The 18,926-nt window shown below is 40.0% G+C and overlaps 1 protein-coding gene across 2 annotated transcripts in view; it reads left to right on the top strand.

Annotated features, from left to right (window-relative positions):
• TBC1D31 (TBC1 domain family member 31) overlaps nucleotides 1-18,926 on the top strand; it is a 42,653-nt gene that overhangs the window by 20,848 nt on the left and 2,879 nt on the right. The window contains exons 12-21 of one of the 2 annotated variants that reach the window (XM_045007173.1): nucleotides 263-396; nucleotides 1,095-1,274; nucleotides 2,263-2,495; nucleotides 4,199-4,351; nucleotides 5,273-5,408; nucleotides 5,824-5,916; nucleotides 9,988-10,125; nucleotides 11,442-11,636; nucleotides 12,067-12,217; nucleotides 14,264-14,395. In XM_045007173.1, the coding sequence (XP_044863108.1) occupies nucleotides 263-396; nucleotides 1,095-1,274; nucleotides 2,263-2,495; nucleotides 4,199-4,351; nucleotides 5,273-5,408; nucleotides 5,824-5,916; nucleotides 9,988-10,125; nucleotides 11,442-11,636; nucleotides 12,067-12,217; nucleotides 14,264-14,395 (1,545 nt within the window). Of the gene's footprint in view, nucleotides 1-262; nucleotides 397-1,094; nucleotides 1,275-2,262; nucleotides 2,496-4,198; nucleotides 4,352-5,272; nucleotides 5,409-5,823; nucleotides 5,917-9,987; nucleotides 10,129-11,441; nucleotides 11,637-12,066; nucleotides 12,218-14,263; nucleotides 14,396-18,926 lie in introns of both variants that reach the window. The other variant, XM_045007172.1, reaches the window with a different exon arrangement.

Below are 18,926 nucleotides of genomic sequence, written 5' to 3'. Positions count from 1 at the left end.
CCATGCGTTGTGTGAAGAAGTAAATATATACATTGAATAACAGATATATGTGTAGTAGAGATATTAACAGATATTATAAAACAAAATCTCTGTTTAGTGGGTCTGCAGATTATAGAACACTGAATTTGTAAATACTGTAATGTAAGTATATGAATCAAAGTGGAAAGAACATCATTTGAAAAGTAAGATGATTTCAGTAGTGTGCTATCCTTCAGTGTCAGAGGGATTAAGCTACAAGTGGTTTGTTTTATTCCTTTTGTAGTTAATTGGTGTCAACACTGGTTTGAGTATTTTCCTAATCCTCCAGTCAATGTCCTTAGTATGGTGGAAAATATCTTGGCACATCATGACAAGGAATTGCTTCAACATTTAATAAACTACAGTGTGACTTCACAGGTAAAACTCCAATGTAGCTTCATAGTTTATATATAACTGTTCATAAATGGCAGCGTTCAAATGCCTCATTTTAGTTTATACCTTTATTTGCTCATTAAATGAATTCAGAGTAAAATGTGTACTTATAGGACTATAAAGAACATATCATTTGCCTGCAGCTTATCCTGTTGCATTACATCATCTGTCTCCTTATACATGCTTTAGTAGGACTTAAAGTTGCCCTTTCTTGCAATCATATAGATTCAGAAATCTATCAGGGAAAATTATAAATCCATGTTTTATATAATTTTATCTTGGTTTTTAAAATAAACACAATTGTGGTGACTGAATTCAGTAAACAGATACAGTAACATAAAACAAGTATTTAATTAAGCTAAAATATACAGTTAATTTATATATTACTAATTATCTAGTCACTAAGAAAGTAAATGAAAGAGAAGAAAGTAAGAATGAGAGAGGTAAGAAATATATTTATGTAACCACATCTAGTTCATCAGTTGCATATGGTGGGGACCTTATCTTTGTATGTTTTGGTATAATTCCAATGTGCTGTGTATTTACAAATAGATAACATCTCAGCATCAGATAGGAAAGGTCCCCCTACACATTCAGATTTGTCTTCCTTTGTAATATTTCTATGATGGGAACTGAGAAGCTCTACTAATGGATTATTTTATTAATTTTCCCAATTAATTTAGCTATATGCCTGGCCTCTTCTAGAAACATTGTTCTCTGAGGTTCTAACAAGAGAAGAATGGCTGAAAGTGTTTGATAATATCTTTTCCAACCATCCTTCATACTTTCTCATGATGGTTGCTGCCTATATCATATGTTCCAGAGCTCCTTTGCTTCACTGTAATCAAACAGAGGACTTTGAGGTAAACATCTTACTATGTAAGTTAGAGCCTTGCCTACCTATATTAGGTAGGTTCAGAAAAGTATAATGTATAATATTTATTTTTAGAGAGCTTAAAAAGAAAAGTTACAACTGAATGTTAGTTATACTGTGCCAGTTTGAGCAGTGTCTTCTAGTATCTGATATATTCACTGTGGAATGAATAAAATATTAATCAATTTACTGCACTTGGTTGTATGGACAAAGAGGAGTATAAAGAAACTTAAGACCTTGCAGAAATTATTTTGTTGCCTAGGAAAATGTTTTTTAAATAAGGAAAATTCATTACGCATTAAACTATTCTTTGTTTTCTGGTTCTCTTTCTGGACACAGGATTGACATCTGTATGTTAGGACAATATAAAGTGGTTCTGGCATTTTGATGCTTCATTATTTTGCCTTCTAAAATGCAAGCACAGTGAGGCAGTCTTGGTTGACTTCCTCTCAACTAAAATGAAAATATTTTATTGTACCTCTGAAGTTATGGAGAGCATTGGGGGAAGAAAAGCATTCTTTATATGGAAAAATCTCCATTTGCAAATATTAGGGCCTAATTTTGCAGACGCACATGTGAGTGATCGATTACTCATATGGGTAAAATTATTCTCATGTGTATTGCAGAATTGAGGCCATAACTCATGAGCAGAGTTGAAAGCACTTCTTATCCTTCTCTCACTCAGTATGGCAAAAAGATATATACATACGGGAGAGAGGGCAGACTAACATTCCTAGCATTTGGAGTAAAGGGAGTGAAGCAGAGGTAGTTCTTTCAGGATTTAGTGGTTTGGGTTAAGCCAATTGAGCCATTGTTTATTGATGTATTATATTAACTAGTGGTGCCAGGATGACAACATTTTCTTTTAATCAGCTTTTAGCATACAGAATTAACTAATATGTTTACATACCTATTGGGAAAGTATAGTGACTTGTTCAACTTTTTGTAGGATTTAAAATGAAACCTTTTTCTTACAGTATTTCTTCCATCATCGGAACAATCTGGATATTAATGTTGTGATTAAAGAAGCCTATCATCTTATGGAAGCTACCCCATCAGACATCCATCCACAACGTATGCTTGATGACTTCGTACCACTTACAAAGGGCCAGTACCCAGTATTTAATAAATACCCCAAGTTTATTGTGGATTATCAGACTCAGGAGCGAGAGAGGATCAGACAGGATGAAATAGAATACTTACGAGAAAGGTATTCATGGGAAAATAGAAGGAAACCTTAAAATTGGGAGAGGGAGTAGATATCTATTGGATTTACTGGAAACTAGAGTGATGCTAGGGTTGCCAACTTTCTAATCGCACAAAACTGAACACCCTTCCCCTACCCCAAGTCCCCACCCCTACCCTCCCCCTTCTCCGAGCCTCCGTCCCTCGCTGACTTCATCCCTCTTCCTTCCATCGCTTGCTCTCTCCCACCCTCACTCATTTTCACAGGGCTGGGGCAGGGGGTTGGGATGCGGGATGGGGTAAGGGCTCTGGGGTGGGGCCAGAAATGAGGAGTTGCATGGGGGGTGAAGGCTCCAGCTGGTGGGGGTGGGCTCTGGGGTTGGGCTGGGAATGAGAAGTTCGGAGTCCAGGAGGGGGCTCAGGGCTGGGGCATGGGGTTGGGCTGTGGGAGGGCGTGTGGGTTCTGGGAGGGAGTTTGGGTGCGGGCTAGTGCTCAGGGCTGGGGCATGGGGTGAGGGGTGTGGGCTCCAGGTGGCACCTCAGGCAGCTCCCAGGAAGCAGCTGGCATGTCCCTCTGGCTCCTTGGTGGAGGCGTGGCCAGGCAGCTCTGCATGCTGCCCCCGCCCTCCGGAGCTCCCATTGGCCACGGTTCCCAGAGCAGGAGCAACACGCAGAGGCCCCGTGGCTGCCTAGGAGCTGGGGAGACATGCCGGCCAGTTCCAGGGAGCCACGCAGAGCTGGGCATGGAGCCTGCCAGCCCCATGCCAACTGAACTTTTAACAGCCCAGTCAGCAGTGCTGACCGGAGCTGCCAGGCTTCCTTTTTGACTGGGTGTTCCGGTAGAAAACTGGACACCTGACAACCCTAATGAAGACTAGAAAAAGGGAAATGTATGTGCTTGGGAAAGGACAGAATGGTTAGAGAAATAGAAAAAAAAGTAGATTTACACCTTACCTTTTGATGGCTCTGCTTGGCCTGTTGGATTTTTTAGTTAAATGGATTAGCCAGCATTAATTGCTGAAGTAATGTTAAGCTTAAAATCAACCTGTTTGTTAGTTCTCTGAAAACACCTAGGTCAAAATTTTCAAACTTGAGTGCTAAAGTCAGGCACCTAAATCCACTTTAAGATGGCAAAGTAAAAGTGATCTGACTTCCAGAGATGCTGAGAATTCTCTGCTCTCCATTGAAGTCAGCAGGAACTGTGGATTTTCAGCACCTCTGAAAATTAGGTCAGTTTCACTTAAGCATCTAAATAAGGCTTTTAGAGCCTGACTTCAGTCACCCAGGTTTGAAAATTTTGATTTTAGCAGATAAGCCATTTTATAGTTAAACTAATCTGAGATTCTCTTGCAAATAGAAGGCAGCTGCAAAATGTTGCTTGCGTAGCTAAATGTCTTCAACAGCCTGAGAAGTGCTAGTATCTATTATGGTACTTGAAGAGTACTATTTCTTTTACCATCTATGCAGCTGGAAGCTATATAAGCCAATCAGCTTCATCCTCTTGTCATAATACTCATTTTCTATTATAGATCTTTTTTTGCGCTATAGCCAATTTACTTTGGAAGACATGATCCAAACTACTTCATCACTGGGCAATTTGAGCACAGACATAGATTTTATAATAATCTTAATACTTTTCCAATATATGACCAGCAGTTTTTACTGCCTAAATAATTTCTTGAAATCTATTTTGGTTTCTATGGTAATATATAAAAAATTTTTATGCAGACAATTAGTTCACGAAATAGAAGCTAAAGCAGTACAGCGAAAAGTAGAAGATGAGGCCTGGTATCGGAAGCAAGAACTGCTTCGTGAGGCTGAAGAACAGAGGAGAAAAATTTTGCTGCAAGAAGAGGAAAAACTGGCAGATCAAAGACAGAGGTATTAGTAGCAGTATGAACCATGGCTACAGCACCCTGCTATTAAATATTTTATCACAAGTAGGGACAGAGATGGCCATAGGGTAACCAGATGTCCCGATTTTGGGGGCTTTTTCTTATATGGGCACCTATTACCCCCACCCCCATCCCGATTTTTTACACTTGCTCTCTGGTCACCCTAGATGGCCACCATTTTGTTCAAATTGTAATATGCAGAAGCAGTGCGGTCTAGTGGGTAGGGCATTGGTCTGGGAATCAGGCAATCAGGATTCTGTTCCTGGCTCTGCCATTGACCTGCTGTGTGACCGTGGGCAAGTCACATATGTCTCCAGTCTCACTTTTTCTCTTCCCAAATAGCTTACGTACCTGCCTCTTTAGACTATCTTTCACTATGTATTTGTGCAGTGGAGCTTCAATTTCAGTTGTTGCATTTAGCTGCTACTGATATAGAAGTTATTTATATTAATGAGGGTGCATATTCTCAAATTTCTATTGGCGGTTTTTTTATTGGTGGGTTTGTTTGTTTTTTTATTGAGAGTTGCGGACTAAAGGGGTTAAGTGACTTTCCTTATCTACTAATGAATGAGGAGTACAATTCTGGTCAGGAGGTGGTGTAATATTATTGTGACTTTCTCTCAACAAACTAAAGTGCCCTTTTTTTTTTTTTCATTCACACCAGTAGCGTAGAATTGATGGGACTTTTGTGGGAAATGGGGAGAGTGTGCCAGTCTTTGGATTTAAATTTGTCTTATAACAGTGCAGTTTTAATTTCCAAAACAAAACTATTATGTCAAGAGCATTAGCAGTTAGAGAGAGTAGTTCATGACAGGTAACGGTTAACTATTATGGAACATCACACTCTTCAGTGTCAGCCTTCCACCAGTAGAGGTTTATTTGTTCCTATTTCATTTTTGTTTTGAAGACTAACAGCTGTGAAAAGAGAGTTGAAAGTAAAGGAGCTGCAGCTGTTGGATGCTGCAAGAAGGCGTTTCCTGAAACATCAGCAGGATCAGCGTCAAATGGAGCTAAAACGTCTGGATGATGAAATTGCAAGAAAGGTCTGTTTTCCTCATCTAAGCAATATTTCCTCCAATGTTTATTAAGAGAAGTAAATAAGAAAAAAATCGTAACTTATGATAGCTAATGAAACCAAGTGTAGCATGTTTTGTGAAACAAGATGTATTTAGCCAAAGTTGGGCAGTTGTCTGATTCATTTATATTTATATAGTTTAATTTGGCACCTGCTGCTGTCCACACAGTATAGTTAAATTAGCAAAATTTCCTGAGAAAAGCCAGATTGATCCAAATATTGGCATTGCTGAAAAACGAAGTGAGCTGCCTAAGGTTCTAGACCTACTAACTGGAGTATTTTAAAATGTATGTGTGTGCAGGGAAAGGAAAGGAAAGATGGTGGTAAAGAAAAAACAACTTTTCCATTTTGGGGGTTTTTATGTGGATATTTCTTTCCTTTAGGTGTCCATGAGAGAGCGAGAAACAGCTGCTACTGTTCAAGATGTAGAAGTGCGGCAAATGGAACTTGAATCCCAAAGACAGCTTTTTGAACAGGTACATGGCAATGAACTACATACAGTCTCTTGGGTTATTTCTATATATTTTTTGTTAAATTTTTAAAATATGTATACAGAAAAAACAAATTATACATCGCAAATATATTAACCATTTGCTACCTAATCTTAGCTATACTTGAAATACTGAATTATAGATGATATGAATGCTTAAAATATAAATGAAGTATTTGTATTACATAACTTACAAACAAACAACATTTGTTTGTAAAAATCCAACTAGTTAAAGTATTGAAATAAGATAAAGAATAGAAGCAAAGTTCAGAGGAGGAGTATAGAGACTGGAAGGGAAGGAAGTGGATATAGAGGAAGGAGAGGCAAGTGGTGGGCCTCATGCATTTAACCAGATCATTCAGATACTTCCAGGAAAACATCTCATGTTTCTGAAAATTTTTCTTAGATATTTGTTACCGTATAAAATTCTTTCCTTGGTGGCCAAGTTTACGATGTCTATGCTCCAGTCTTCAAATACTGGTCGTTTTAATGGATTTCCATTTTTGTAGTACTTATCTTTAGGTAATTGTAAGTTTTTTCAGATGTTTTCAGCTTCCAATCAACATACATTAGGTTTAGTTTGTAATACAATTTTATTTGATAGGAAAAAATTAACTGCAATTAAGTTCTTCCCAAAACATACAGGTATAGGAGCATTTTTAGAGCATATGGGTTAAGTGTGCATTTTTTTCACTTATTGCTACCTGTTTTGAATAGTTGGAGTGGGGTCCAATGCATCTTCCATGTGATTTTTCTGCTGGATTAATCTTAAGTGGAGGTCCAAGGAACAGTTCAGAGCACTGACTAAAATTTGTTTTCATTGGTTAGGAGAGAATAATTGGCCTAGTTCCTTCTCCCATCTCTTTTTTAGGGAATCTGTGTTTAATTCAAATTTGCAGGCCAAGTGTGCACATGATGTTGCCATAGGTCTTGGCAATCTGGATAATATCTGGAGAAATGAAAGCAGTTCAGGAGGGTCATGGGTGGCGCAGGCATCAGGGCCAAACAGATCAGAGATGGCATGTTTAAGTTGCATATATTGCCATTCCTTCTTAATCTCTAGCTTGCACCTTTCTTCTGATGTTGTAAACGGGAGGAAGGTATCATTTACATTAAATTGACTGGTGGTCAGAATCCCTTTCCTAATCCAGTCTGGCCAAATGATGGGGTTGCGTGCGATACAGAGTTTCGCGTTACCCCAGATAGAGGCCCTAATATGTAGAAGGGGGTGACTTTTAAATTTCGTGGACATAATATGCCAATTATTTTTGGCTGCCACAATAGTTTGGTAAATGCTCTTTAGGGAATTGGTAGTAATCTGAGGGCAGTGCATTGGAAAGGGGTAAAGGAGCAACAAATTCTGCTTCCAGCCGGAGACAGCCCAGGGCTCTACACCATGAGGGAATGAGCCACTATGCTGCTTGGCTAAAATTGTTGTCTGGTAAAGTTAAAAGCTAGGAAATCTAAAACCTCCTGACTTGACAGGAAGCTGTAATCTGTGTAGGAGATTCTGGGTTTGGTATCAACGTCCCACAAGAGGGACCTGACCATGGTGTTGATTTTGTTAAAATAAAAGGGGGGAATATGGAATTCAGAATAAAAATGATCTTGGGAAGAGCATTCATTTTGATTGTTTATTTTTCCCGAAAGTGAGAGAGAGAGAGTGCCTGCCATCTATTTAAACTGTTTGTTAACTACATGATTAATGGGGCTAGATTAACCTTGACTATGCTTTTAATTTCCTTAAGGAACAGGTACCAAGATATCTGAGGTTTGTCTGTTGCCATCTAAAGCTTGGCGTACACTGGACTTTTGTCAGTAAAACTGTTGTCGTTCAGAGGAGTGAAAACACACACACACACCCCGAACGACAAAAGTTTTACCAACAAAAAGTGCCTGTGTAAACAATGCTTTGTCGGCGGAAATGCTCTCCTGCCAACAAAGCTGACACTGCTCATTGGGGGTGGAAGTTTTTTTGTTGTCAGCAGAGCTCTCTCCTGCCGACAAACAGCAGGCGGCTATACTGTGCACCTTTTAGCAGCTGTGTTGCTAAAAGGTGCATAGTGTAGACATAGCCTAAATGTCCCTATAGGAGAGTCACTTCCAACTAGATCCAGTGAGATCTTCATTGCTTCTGACTTATCCCAATTTATCTTGTAGCCAGAGAATTTACCAAAATTATCTATTGTTTGTGGGATATTTGGAAGAAACTTGTTTTGAATGATTGTTCCTTTGCAGTTCCCAAATTCCATTTGATTGCTTTGGCCAGATTGGGGGGAGGGGGGGGGGAGAGAGAGAGGCCTCTTTTTTTAATTAAAAAGTGCCAGTGGCACCTCAGGACTGCTTCTTTGTGCCATTTTTTTTTCTTCATGTACATACAAATGTAACTTGGTGAAGAGGATTACTGAGGAAAAAGTTACCATCAGTATAAATTAGTCTAAAAGTAATGCTGTTCCTCTTTGCAACTCCTGTGTTAGTCTACAATATCCTGATGTTTACTGAAGCAATGCAGTGGTACTCAGACCTCAGTGGTTCAGGAGCTAAATTAGTGATCAATATTACCCAAAAGAGCCACAGTAGTATGAATTCATTGTTGCATTTACTATAGTACTATATATTCGTATTTAAACAGTGTGACCAGGGAAATATTTAGTCATTATATAGATATAATTCTCACAGCAGAATGACTGACCAAGTGTTATTTTATCAATTACAGTTGGTTAATAACATAGTAAAAGCATCCTGATTGGTTAATAACTTAGATCAGTTAATAATTAAATCACACAGTCCTTTTAATATCATGTGTGGCAAAAAGCCACAGGAGATACATTAAAGAGCCACTTGCACTCTCAGGCCTCAGTCTCTGTATAAAATTGTCAATAGCATTACTAAAAAAAAAAAAGGGGGATAGGTAAATTTTTATGGAAAAGGAGTGTTTTTCTTTCAAAATGCCTTCATTAGTACTGTTCATAAAGCAGTTTCTATTCTGTAATCCTGCTATAAAAATCAGAAAAGGACTCTTCTGGGTTTTAAAATATTTATTGCTTAAAGACAGAAAGTCAGTTTCACATGACAAGTGGCTTTCCGCCTGTTGAAAAGTGCTGCTTCCAGCGGGTAGCTTTAGAAATGCCAATTTTAGTTACAAAGATTGAGACAGGTTTTCAAAAGCTACCTATGCCCATCTTGAACCCACGTGAAGCCCAACTTGCATGCACATAAGTGGTCTTCTGAAAAATCTGACAGTTATTTTCAAATGCACCTTCACATCACTTGTATGTGATAAGAAATACTTCTTGTCATGAAATTTCAAAATCTGTGCTGAGCACAATGGGGTTAACTGTCTTTAAGGGTTCACTTATTAAATATACTGTCAGCTGCAGTGTGTGTGTTTGTGGCTACGCAACACAAACCAATCTAAACCTATTTATACTCAGTATCTGTAAAGTCAGCAGCTTAAGGAATTAGTTTTATAATGATCAGGACCTGCAGGATAAGGGGGTAGTGCTTATTTAACTAACTGATCCATTTTAGAAAAGGGTACTGAGAGTCAGGATTTCTAGCTGTGCTACTGACTTGTATGGCCTTTAGCAAATCATCTGTGCCCTAGTTTACCATCGGGATAGTGGGTATGATGATATCTCTGTATTTCACATTGGTGCTGTGAAACTTAATTCAAATTTGAAGTATTTTGAGATCCTTGGATAAAAGGTGCTATAGATGTACAACGTATTTACAATGGGCCTGGTTCATCACGATAGTATTCCAGCTTTACATTGGGGTAGTTCCACTGAAGTCATTGAATGGAGTTATGTCAGCATAAACTGTAGAATCACTGTGGTGACTTGGGGCAGTGTATATGTTAATATAGAGTGGATAAAGCAGTATGGAGGAGGAGATACTTACGGTTGGTTATGAAATGCATTAGGGTGGGGTGTATTTGATATTCTTAAACATGTTCGTTTCTGCACTGAAGGTTTTAATATGAAAAAGCCATAAATATCTTTAATGTATAGTATTAGCTTAATTATTGTATTTTTATGCACAACTGTTTTTACAGCAACTTGTCAAAGATCAAGAGACAGTGACACAGGAAGTAAAAGGGGAGATAGATGCCAGTCGAAGAAGGGCAGATCTTGAAGAACATCTAGTTCAGAGGTTGATAGAAATTGATCGGGATGAGGACCGTAAAGCACAGGTGGTAAGAAAATGGATTTAACTTGTATATTTGGAAGGAATGCCTCTTCCTGCAAACAAGCATGAAAATCTTTCAAAGAAAAGGAATTCTAATTTTTCCTGACAACTATACTTACTATATTTTGACCTTATGCAAAGAATTCCACTTTAAGTGCTGTTCAGACAGTTGGAGTATATTGAAGTCCTGCTAGGCACTGCTTGAGTGAAAGCCCTCCTTTGTCTTCCCAGAGACTGGAAGACATACGAGAATTAGCATGACCCTTCTAGTAGATACTACTGGTTCCCAGTTTATCTTTCTGTCAAGAATGTTGGATCTCAAGGCCACAAACATCTGGGTTTTGGTTCTTTGTGGACACAAGTGATGCTCTCTAAAGACTTGGTGGGAATCAGCAGGCAATTTAACTGTAGACCAGGCCAACCAGTGACTCTGGTGTCACATGCAGCTCTTCAGAAGTTAATATGTGGCTCCTTGTATAAGCACCAACTCCAGGGCTGGAGCTACAGGCGCCAACTTTCCAATGTGCCAGGGGTGCTCACTGCTCAACCCCTAGGGGGAGGTGCCGGCGGGGCTGCCAGTGGATGGAAGGCGCTGGGAGTGGGATGGTGGGGCGTGGGAGCTCATGGGGGGCTGCTGGTGTATTACTGTGGCTCTTTGGCAATGTACATTGGTAAATTCTGGCTCCTTCTCAGGCTCAGGTTGGCCACCCCTGCTATAGACATTGACTTCCAAATTACAGTACTCAACAAATGCATCCAGCTTGGTATTACGACCTTGTTTGGGTTTCCAAGCTCAGAACTTTTAGCAGCACAGTTGAAAGACAGTTGAAGCTTACCCACTGTCCCAATGCTTAGCAACTGTCTCCATAGTTTGTTCAGTAATAATCATATACGTCTGAATTTTTTAATCTGCCTTCAATTTTGTGGGTGCAGTTAACTGTGGGTAGGAATGGTAATATTTAGATGTCTGATTTAATTGTACTTGCAAATCAGGTAAATATTTAAATGTTAGCAAAATGGCACCCCTAAAATATTAGAGGTTCAGTTAAGCCTTCTTTAAAATATGCCCCATGTATAAATAAGAAGATAGCAGAGGTGAGAGATAAGCAAAGGGAGAGGCTTGTAAAGAAACAATTTGCTGTAGGGTATAAAGGGGATCTCTACTGCAGTGATAATTCTCTGGCATCTATTGTTGGTAAAGATCTTTAACAATGGCAGTGAAATAAATTTAAGTTTGAATGGAGAACGTTGTTATTTATCTGTAATTGGATAGAGTGCTAAAGTTAAAGTAAGTGTATTTCGCTGATCACTTTTTCTTAGCTGGCTGAAGAAAGTTTAGCAAAAGCTGATCAGAAGTGCATCGACACAGACTGGAGAATCCAAGCCTTGTATAAACAAAGATGTGATGATCTGGACCGTGAGGCACATTATGAAGAGATAGCTAAACTTCTTCATGACAACAGAGTAAAAGAAGCAGAGTTGCTGAAGGCAATGAAGGAAGAGGAGGATAAAAGGGTAAGCATGTCTTTGCATTTCTGGGGAGATGACGTGCAAAAGAGATAAAGCGTGTGGCTGTGGCATGGTGCAGAATGAAAAGTCAAAAGGTTTTTACCAAAAAATTGTCCCCCAAAATTTGTTTTTATCTTAATGCCTTTCCCTGATTTGGTGGTCAACTAACAGTGTATAGCTAGACTCAACATTTTTCCTAGTCTAGACCCAGAATAATATCTTTTGCCTCCCTTTAACTGCCTCAAGAGGACCCTGGTAAGCGTCAGCAAAAGCTCTTCTCAAAAGTAGAAAATATTAACTCAGTGTCTTACAGCCATTTTTTGTGTTAATTAATGATGGTATGTAATTTTAAATCATTCAAACGGCTTTCTGTGAAGCTTGCTTTTTGCACGTTGCACTTTTATTGAAAATGTACAGAAATGTGTCTGTTGTATAGTGGGAAGAAGTTACAGAGAAAAGAGCTCAACTGGAAGCAGAGCAGCTAGCTGTTGCTGCTTTGGACGCACAGAGGAAGCAGTTCTTAGAAGACGAAATAAACGATGCAATAGAACTGGCTGAAAAGCTACAAAGTGAAGATGGCTATTTTGGTGAGCATACAATATTGTACTTCCATCTACAGTGTACATGACATGGATATTACACTAACTCATCTATGTAAATATTTTTATCAATATAAAAATGTAGGACTCGAGGGACCTCGATAGGTCATCTAGTCCAGTCCCCTGCACTGAGGCAGGACTAAGTATTATCTAAACCATGTCTCCAATGATGGAGATCCCACAACCTCCCTTAGGTAATTTGTTCCAGTGCTTAACTACCCTTACAGTTAGGAAGTTTCTCCTAATGTCCAACCTAAATCTCCTTTGCTGGAATTTAAGCCCATTACTTCTTGTCCTGTCCTCTGTGATGAGCAGAACAATTTATCATCCTCCTCTATATAACAACCTTTTATGTACTTGAAGACTGTTATCATATCCCCCCTCAGTCTTCTCCAGACTAAAAAAAACCCAGTTGTTTCAATCTTTCCTTGTAGGTCATGTTTTCTAGACCTTTAATCGTTTTTGCTACTCTCCTCTGGACTTTCTCCAATTTGTCCACATCTTTCCCAAAGTGTTGTGCCCATAACTGGACACAGCACTCCAGTTGAGGCCTTATCAGTACTGAGTAGAATGGAGGAATTTCTTCTCATGTCTTGCTTACCACACTCCTAATATATCCCAGAATGATATCCACTCTTTTTGCAACAGTATTGCATTGTTGACTCATATTTAGCTTGTGATCATCTGTAACTCCCAAATTCTTTTCTCCAGTACTCCTTCCTAGGCAGTCATTTCCCATTTTGTATTTGTGCAGTTGATTATTCCTTGCTAAATGTAGTGCTCTGCATTTGTCCTTATTGAATTTCATCCTGTTTATTTCAGACCATTTGACCAGTTTGTCAAGATCATTTTGAATTCTAGTACATGCCAGATATCCATCCATAAGACTGATAAATAGGGCCAAACTTTTAAAAGAACTTCTATTTGGTCTCCTCCATCAATTGCAAACACAAATAAAATTTAGAAGCTAATTTACTTCTGTATGTAGTTAAGAATTTAAATTCTGCAGTGGGCACCCATAGTTGATTTCCACCCGCAAAAATCAACCCCTACTTTATATTGTTTTAAAATGTTTGTTGGGTTTGTAAATAAACTGAATGAGAGGGCATAGTGTTCTTTAAATTTTCATTGAACCAGAAATGTTAAATTATGTTCTGATAGAGCACTGTTTAAATAATATCTCCAGAAATTTTTGTAAAAAGTTTTTTCTTCCTCTGCTGTTTAAAAAACTCTTGAGAGAGAAACACCAACAAAATGATCAGGCCCCACCCCTTATTACCTTCAACATACACACACTTGCACAAAGTTTGTTCAAGTGAGATCACAAGGATAGCTTGCTGGAAGAGCCTAATTCACATAATGTGAACTAAATTTCAGTTGTCTTAGTCTTCTTACTAAAGGTGCCACCCACTAAGACTACAAGTCCCAGTATGCAATATTCTATCTGTATCTTAATGGCCCATTTGTCATTAGTTGAGTCACTCGTAGTTTAAAAAATATTGCATTGTGGGACCTATAGTTTCCGAAAATCACAATTTAGTAAAATTGTGTGGTCTTGGCCCCACAGACTGACAATTTTTGTTATAAATTTTCCAATCCCTACTTAACTGGAGCTGCCTGCACACTAAATCTAGGGCCGTATCTTCACAGTGAGTTACTACATGGCAAGCCAGGTGCAAATGTACAGCGTGTCACCTTGCCATGCAGCAATATCCCATGCGAACACTGCTACAGCCCAGTGAAAGTCCCAAAGTGCAGTTTAGCATACCATGCTTTCTAATCGTATGCTATGCTTCACACCAGGACTCTTGCTGCACTGTTGCAGTGTTCACATCGGACATTACTGTGTAGCAAGGTGACACTCTGTAGATTTGCACCCTGGCTTGCCGTGTAGTAATTCAATGTGAAGACATAGTCTTAGATTTAGTGTGCAGGCAGCTCCAATTAAGTAGGGGCTGGAAAATGTGGCCTTTAATAACCATTAGCTATTCAATTCTTACAGTTTACAAAGAAACTTCTCTCCCTTTCCCACAGAGAGATTGCGTGATTTAAAGACTGGGTGTGTACAGCAAGATTTAAAATTCCAGCAGGTGCCGAGGGAAGCCCAACCCAAGTCAGGATATGTCTGTCTAAATGACTTATCTACAGCAGAGTCGTCAGCACACTGTAAGTTGCTAAACTTTGAAATAGTCTTTCTCTCACTTCTAATTTTGGAAGTATTACCCAGGCACCAAGGTGGGTGAATCAGTCTTTGGTAAATGTGCAGATTTATTTTTAATTGATTTCACACCTGAAAAATCCCTTTAAAAAACAGTAATTGTGAAGGCAGTAGGCAACTCAACTCTGCTGGATTATGAGAGATGCCTCTCGTGTTAGACCCAACTGTATCTTCATCCCATATTTGTATGGAATCTGCATTTGTATCTATGGCTTAACCACCGTTACATAGCTCTCTGTGGCTTTTCGGAGTGGAGAAAATGTAGAATTACCTGTCATTCAAATCCTCTTGAGAGGACTCATTTGTTGTGGCCAATAATTATCTAATCTAATTATCTCTAATTATCTATTCTGGGCTGTCTCTGCTTCTACAGCCAATGAAAATGCTTGTTAAAAGCTATTCTTTAGTTGGACATCTTATTGGTGAAATCCTCCTGACAGCACAGGAAACCTTAATACCTTTGAAACTTTAATAGTGCTTTAGCTTCTCCATTTGCCATAGAGTACAGTACAGTAATGATACATTTTGCACAGGACTTAAAAGAACCCCTAGGAAGTAGGAGTTGCTCTCCACTTGTTGTATTTAGAGCTGTCTCTTAAGTAATCAAGGGACTGAATGAAGGAATAAAAGGGCAGTAATTGTCTTGTTATATATTAAAGACAAAGCCCTGCAGTATTATTCTCCAACAAGAAATAACTTTGTACTACTTTAGTCATGAAAAACCTGAATCTCATACAGGTCAGACTAGATCAGGGTGGGCAAACTGCGGCCCTCAGGCCGGATCCGGCTCGTCAGGGCTTTGGATCTGGTCCGTAGGATTGCCACCCCTGTGGCGCTGCAGGCCCCGCACCGCTCCCAGAAGCAGCTGGCACCACATTCCTGCAACCCCGGGGGGATGAGAGGCAGAGGGCTCTGCACGCTGCCCTCATCTGCAGGCACCGCCCCCCGCAGCTCCCATTGGCTGGGAATGCAGGCGAGGGCAGCACGCGGAGCCCTCTGCCCCCCACCTCCAGGGGCTGAAGGGACGTGATGCTGGCCACTTCCAGGAGCAGTGTGGAGCCAGGGCAGGCAGGCAGCCTGCCTGAGCCCCGCTGCTCGCCACTGCCACCCTGGAGCCACTCCAGGTAAGTGGCGCCGGGCCAGAGCCCACACCCCGAACACCTCCTGCACCCCCTGCCCTGAGCCCCCTGCCTGCACCCCACTCCCCTCCTGCACCCCAACCCCCTGCCCCGGGCTCCCAACCCCCTGCCCTGAGCCCCATGCCACACCCCTTCTGCACCCCCAACCCCCTGTCCTGAGCCCCCAACCCGTGCCCTGAGACCCCTCCTGCACTCTGCACCCCTCCTGCCCTGAGCCCCCTCCCACACTCCGCACCCCCTCCTGCACCCTAACCCCCTGCCCTGAGCCCCCTTGTACACTCTGCACTCCTCCTCCACCCCAACCCCCTGCCTTAAGCCCTTCCTGCACACCCCACTCCCCTCCCGCACTCAAAACCCCTGTCCCAGCCCTACATTCATGGCCTTGCTTGCAATTTCCCCACCCAGATGTGGCCCTCGGGCCAAAAAGTTTGCCCACCCCTGCTGTAAGTTTTCATTGTATAACTTGAACTTTGCGAACTCTAGATGCAAAGCATATTTGGGTCTGATCCAACTCCTATGAAGTCAATGAAAAGATTCCCATTGATTTAAGTGGGCCTTGGGTAAGGCCCTAAAAGTGTAAGGCATTATTACAGATGTAATCAGTTTCATTTTATTATTTTTCCTATTCAGTGGTGCCTCCCACTGATTCAAATGACTTTTCCACTGGTTTTAACCCTCCTCCTTGCACTGTTCATTGTGGTAATAAATCTGGCAATTATCTTTAGCTCCAATGTATTTAACGTTAACTGCTAGCCTGTATCAGATACTTTACAGTAATAAGTTTAGATAGTTTATCTTCTCAACATACTGTAGTATGTTAATAAAATGTACCAATACCAAATGCCTTTGTAATTATGGTGAGGTTACATGATCAACACCAAAGAGTTAATTGTAATAGAATGCAGACCTATTTGGTGTGCTCTCCACTACTCCGCATATTTGCTTCAGGTAGTGATGGTTCCTTGTGGGTAATAGTTTTCCTATATAATTTTTTTTAAAGTATTTTACCAACTTTTCTTATGATAAATAACTGTAACTAGCCTGGTAAAACTAATTACATTTATTTTTCCCTATCTTACAAGCTATTACTTTACCTGTCAATGTATAACTTTGGTGGGGGAAAGAGCGTGAAAGGGATTTGTACAAATTGACTATTTGCTCATTACACAGTAGCTCAGTATGTTTCAACATAGATACCTCTGAATTATGTAAAAATAGATAACTGACATTTTAATGATCCTGAAATTCTTACACAAGGTTCTAGGTTAGTGATTGTAAAGAACTGTATTCTCCTACCTTTTTTTGTTTTGTTTTTAATTGGTTTTCTTTAAAAAAAAAAAATCAAACTCACAGGAGGAATTATACAAAACATACCCAATAAAATGAAAAAACTCACATAAGGTGAAAGGGCTAGTTTTTGGCCTGAAAACGAGTTATTTTTCCAGATGAATAGTTAGACAAGAGGAAATACAGAGATTTTTAAACAATTTTCAAGTTTCCCTATGTGGCTATTTTCTACACTGAAAACACATTCCAAGTGTGTTCAAACCATGTGCCAAAAATAAGCTGAACACTATTAAGGTTTCTTCAATAGAATTGGCTGTAGTTATAGGCATGTGGAGACGGGGAGGAAGGGAAGAGATGGGAGTAGAGAATGTAACATATATAACACAAGAAAGCAAACATTTTACTGGGCTGTAGGGAACTTGACTCAACACTCACCTTTATGAAGGATCCAATTTCATTGCAACAGAAGACTGACAGTTCTGTAAGATTTCCTGTGAGATTCTGCATATTACACTGATGCAATAAGGATTCTTTGGAGACCAGGCTCCATGATAAATTATAAATAATAATACTACAACAACTGTCAACTTCAAAGCACTTTTACAAACAATCCTCAAAGGACTCCAATAAAGTAGGTATTATTCACTGTTCATAAAGGAGGAGACTGAGGCAGAGCTGTTAAGCAATTTATCACAGAGTGAGTATGTGTCAGAGACAAGATTAGAACTCAGGAGTTCATCACACAGTTACAAAGAATTTAAAAATAAAGTATGGCCAAACCACACTTAAATAACAACTCATCTGAGCATCCAAAGAAGCTTTACAAACATTAAAATCGATCCTCAACATTATTATTAAGTAGGTACAAATTTTTATAGTAGAGCTTTACTAATGTGTACTCCTTACTGCGAGAACACTGAAAATGACTGAATTTTACCAGCTAGTAAGTGAGCAAACAAAAAAGCACATCACAAAATGTATTCTGGTAATTTGACACGTTTGGTTCTAATTAGTAATGCTTCACATTATAGTAATTTATATAAATACTAAGAAAATCTTAATATTTAGCCTTTACACTGCACTTTATCCAATTTAGAAGCTGTAATCTGAAACCTCACTACAGCTTCCTACTATTAAATCTTTGCTCAGGACACTTTTTATCATGTGAATTATGGGCATAGGTGCCGACTTCTGCTGGCACTGATGGGTGCTCAACCCCCCTCGGCCCTGCCCTGACTCCACCCCCTCCCTGCCCCATTCCAACCCCTTCCCCAAATCCCGGCCCCGCCTCTTCCCCACCTACTCCCCTGAACGCATCACATTCCCGCTCCTCCCAGAGCTTGTTGTGCCGCAAAACAGCTGTTTTGCGGCAGCAAGCACTGGGAGGAGAAGCGGGGACGTGGCGCACCCAGGGGAGGAGGCGGAGGCGAGATGTGGGGGGGCAGTGATTATGGGGTATAGAAATCATCAGTACTGGGAATTAAATACCCATCTTACAGCTGCGCCCTATGTGCCAGTGAATAAGCACTTGTGGATGAGGGGTAGGTTTTAATTTACTGAAGGTCAACACAGCAAATCTCTGCCAGAGCCCAGAGATATCAGGGCTGCTAGACCACTGCTCTAACTACCAGAATTCTCTACAAGCGATTTGACAATATTCCATTCAAGAAAAACAAACAGGATTCTGGAAATACTGTCAAAACGTTTAAGACAAATATTCTGTGGCAGAAAAGTTAAATGAAAGACTTGGGCTGGGCACACTTTTGGGCTTGGCAGGACAGTATCTATGGACCAGTTCTATTTGTGCTATAACTAGCTAATTTCATATGTTCTCAGATTAGGTCATCTTTAGCTCTCCTTCCTCCAATGGGTGTAGTCAGTATCAGTCCTTGTTTACAGTTAATTATTTTCTCTCTCTCACTGGTCTGAATGAATGGTACTTATGATATGATCAAGTATAACTCACTTCATGTGTCATCCTAGACATGGAAATTAACCACTATTCTGTCTAGATTAATGACAACCCTGCAACCAGCTGTTGGGTGATCAAAGC

The sequence above is a fragment of the Mauremys mutica genome, chromosome 2 (genome assembly GCF_020497125.1).
Source record: "Mauremys mutica isolate MM-2020 ecotype Southern chromosome 2, ASM2049712v1, whole genome shotgun sequence".
NCBI lineage: Eukaryota > Metazoa > Chordata > Testudines > Geoemydidae > Mauremys > Mauremys mutica.
This window is presented reverse-complemented; position numbering and strand designations above follow the sequence as displayed.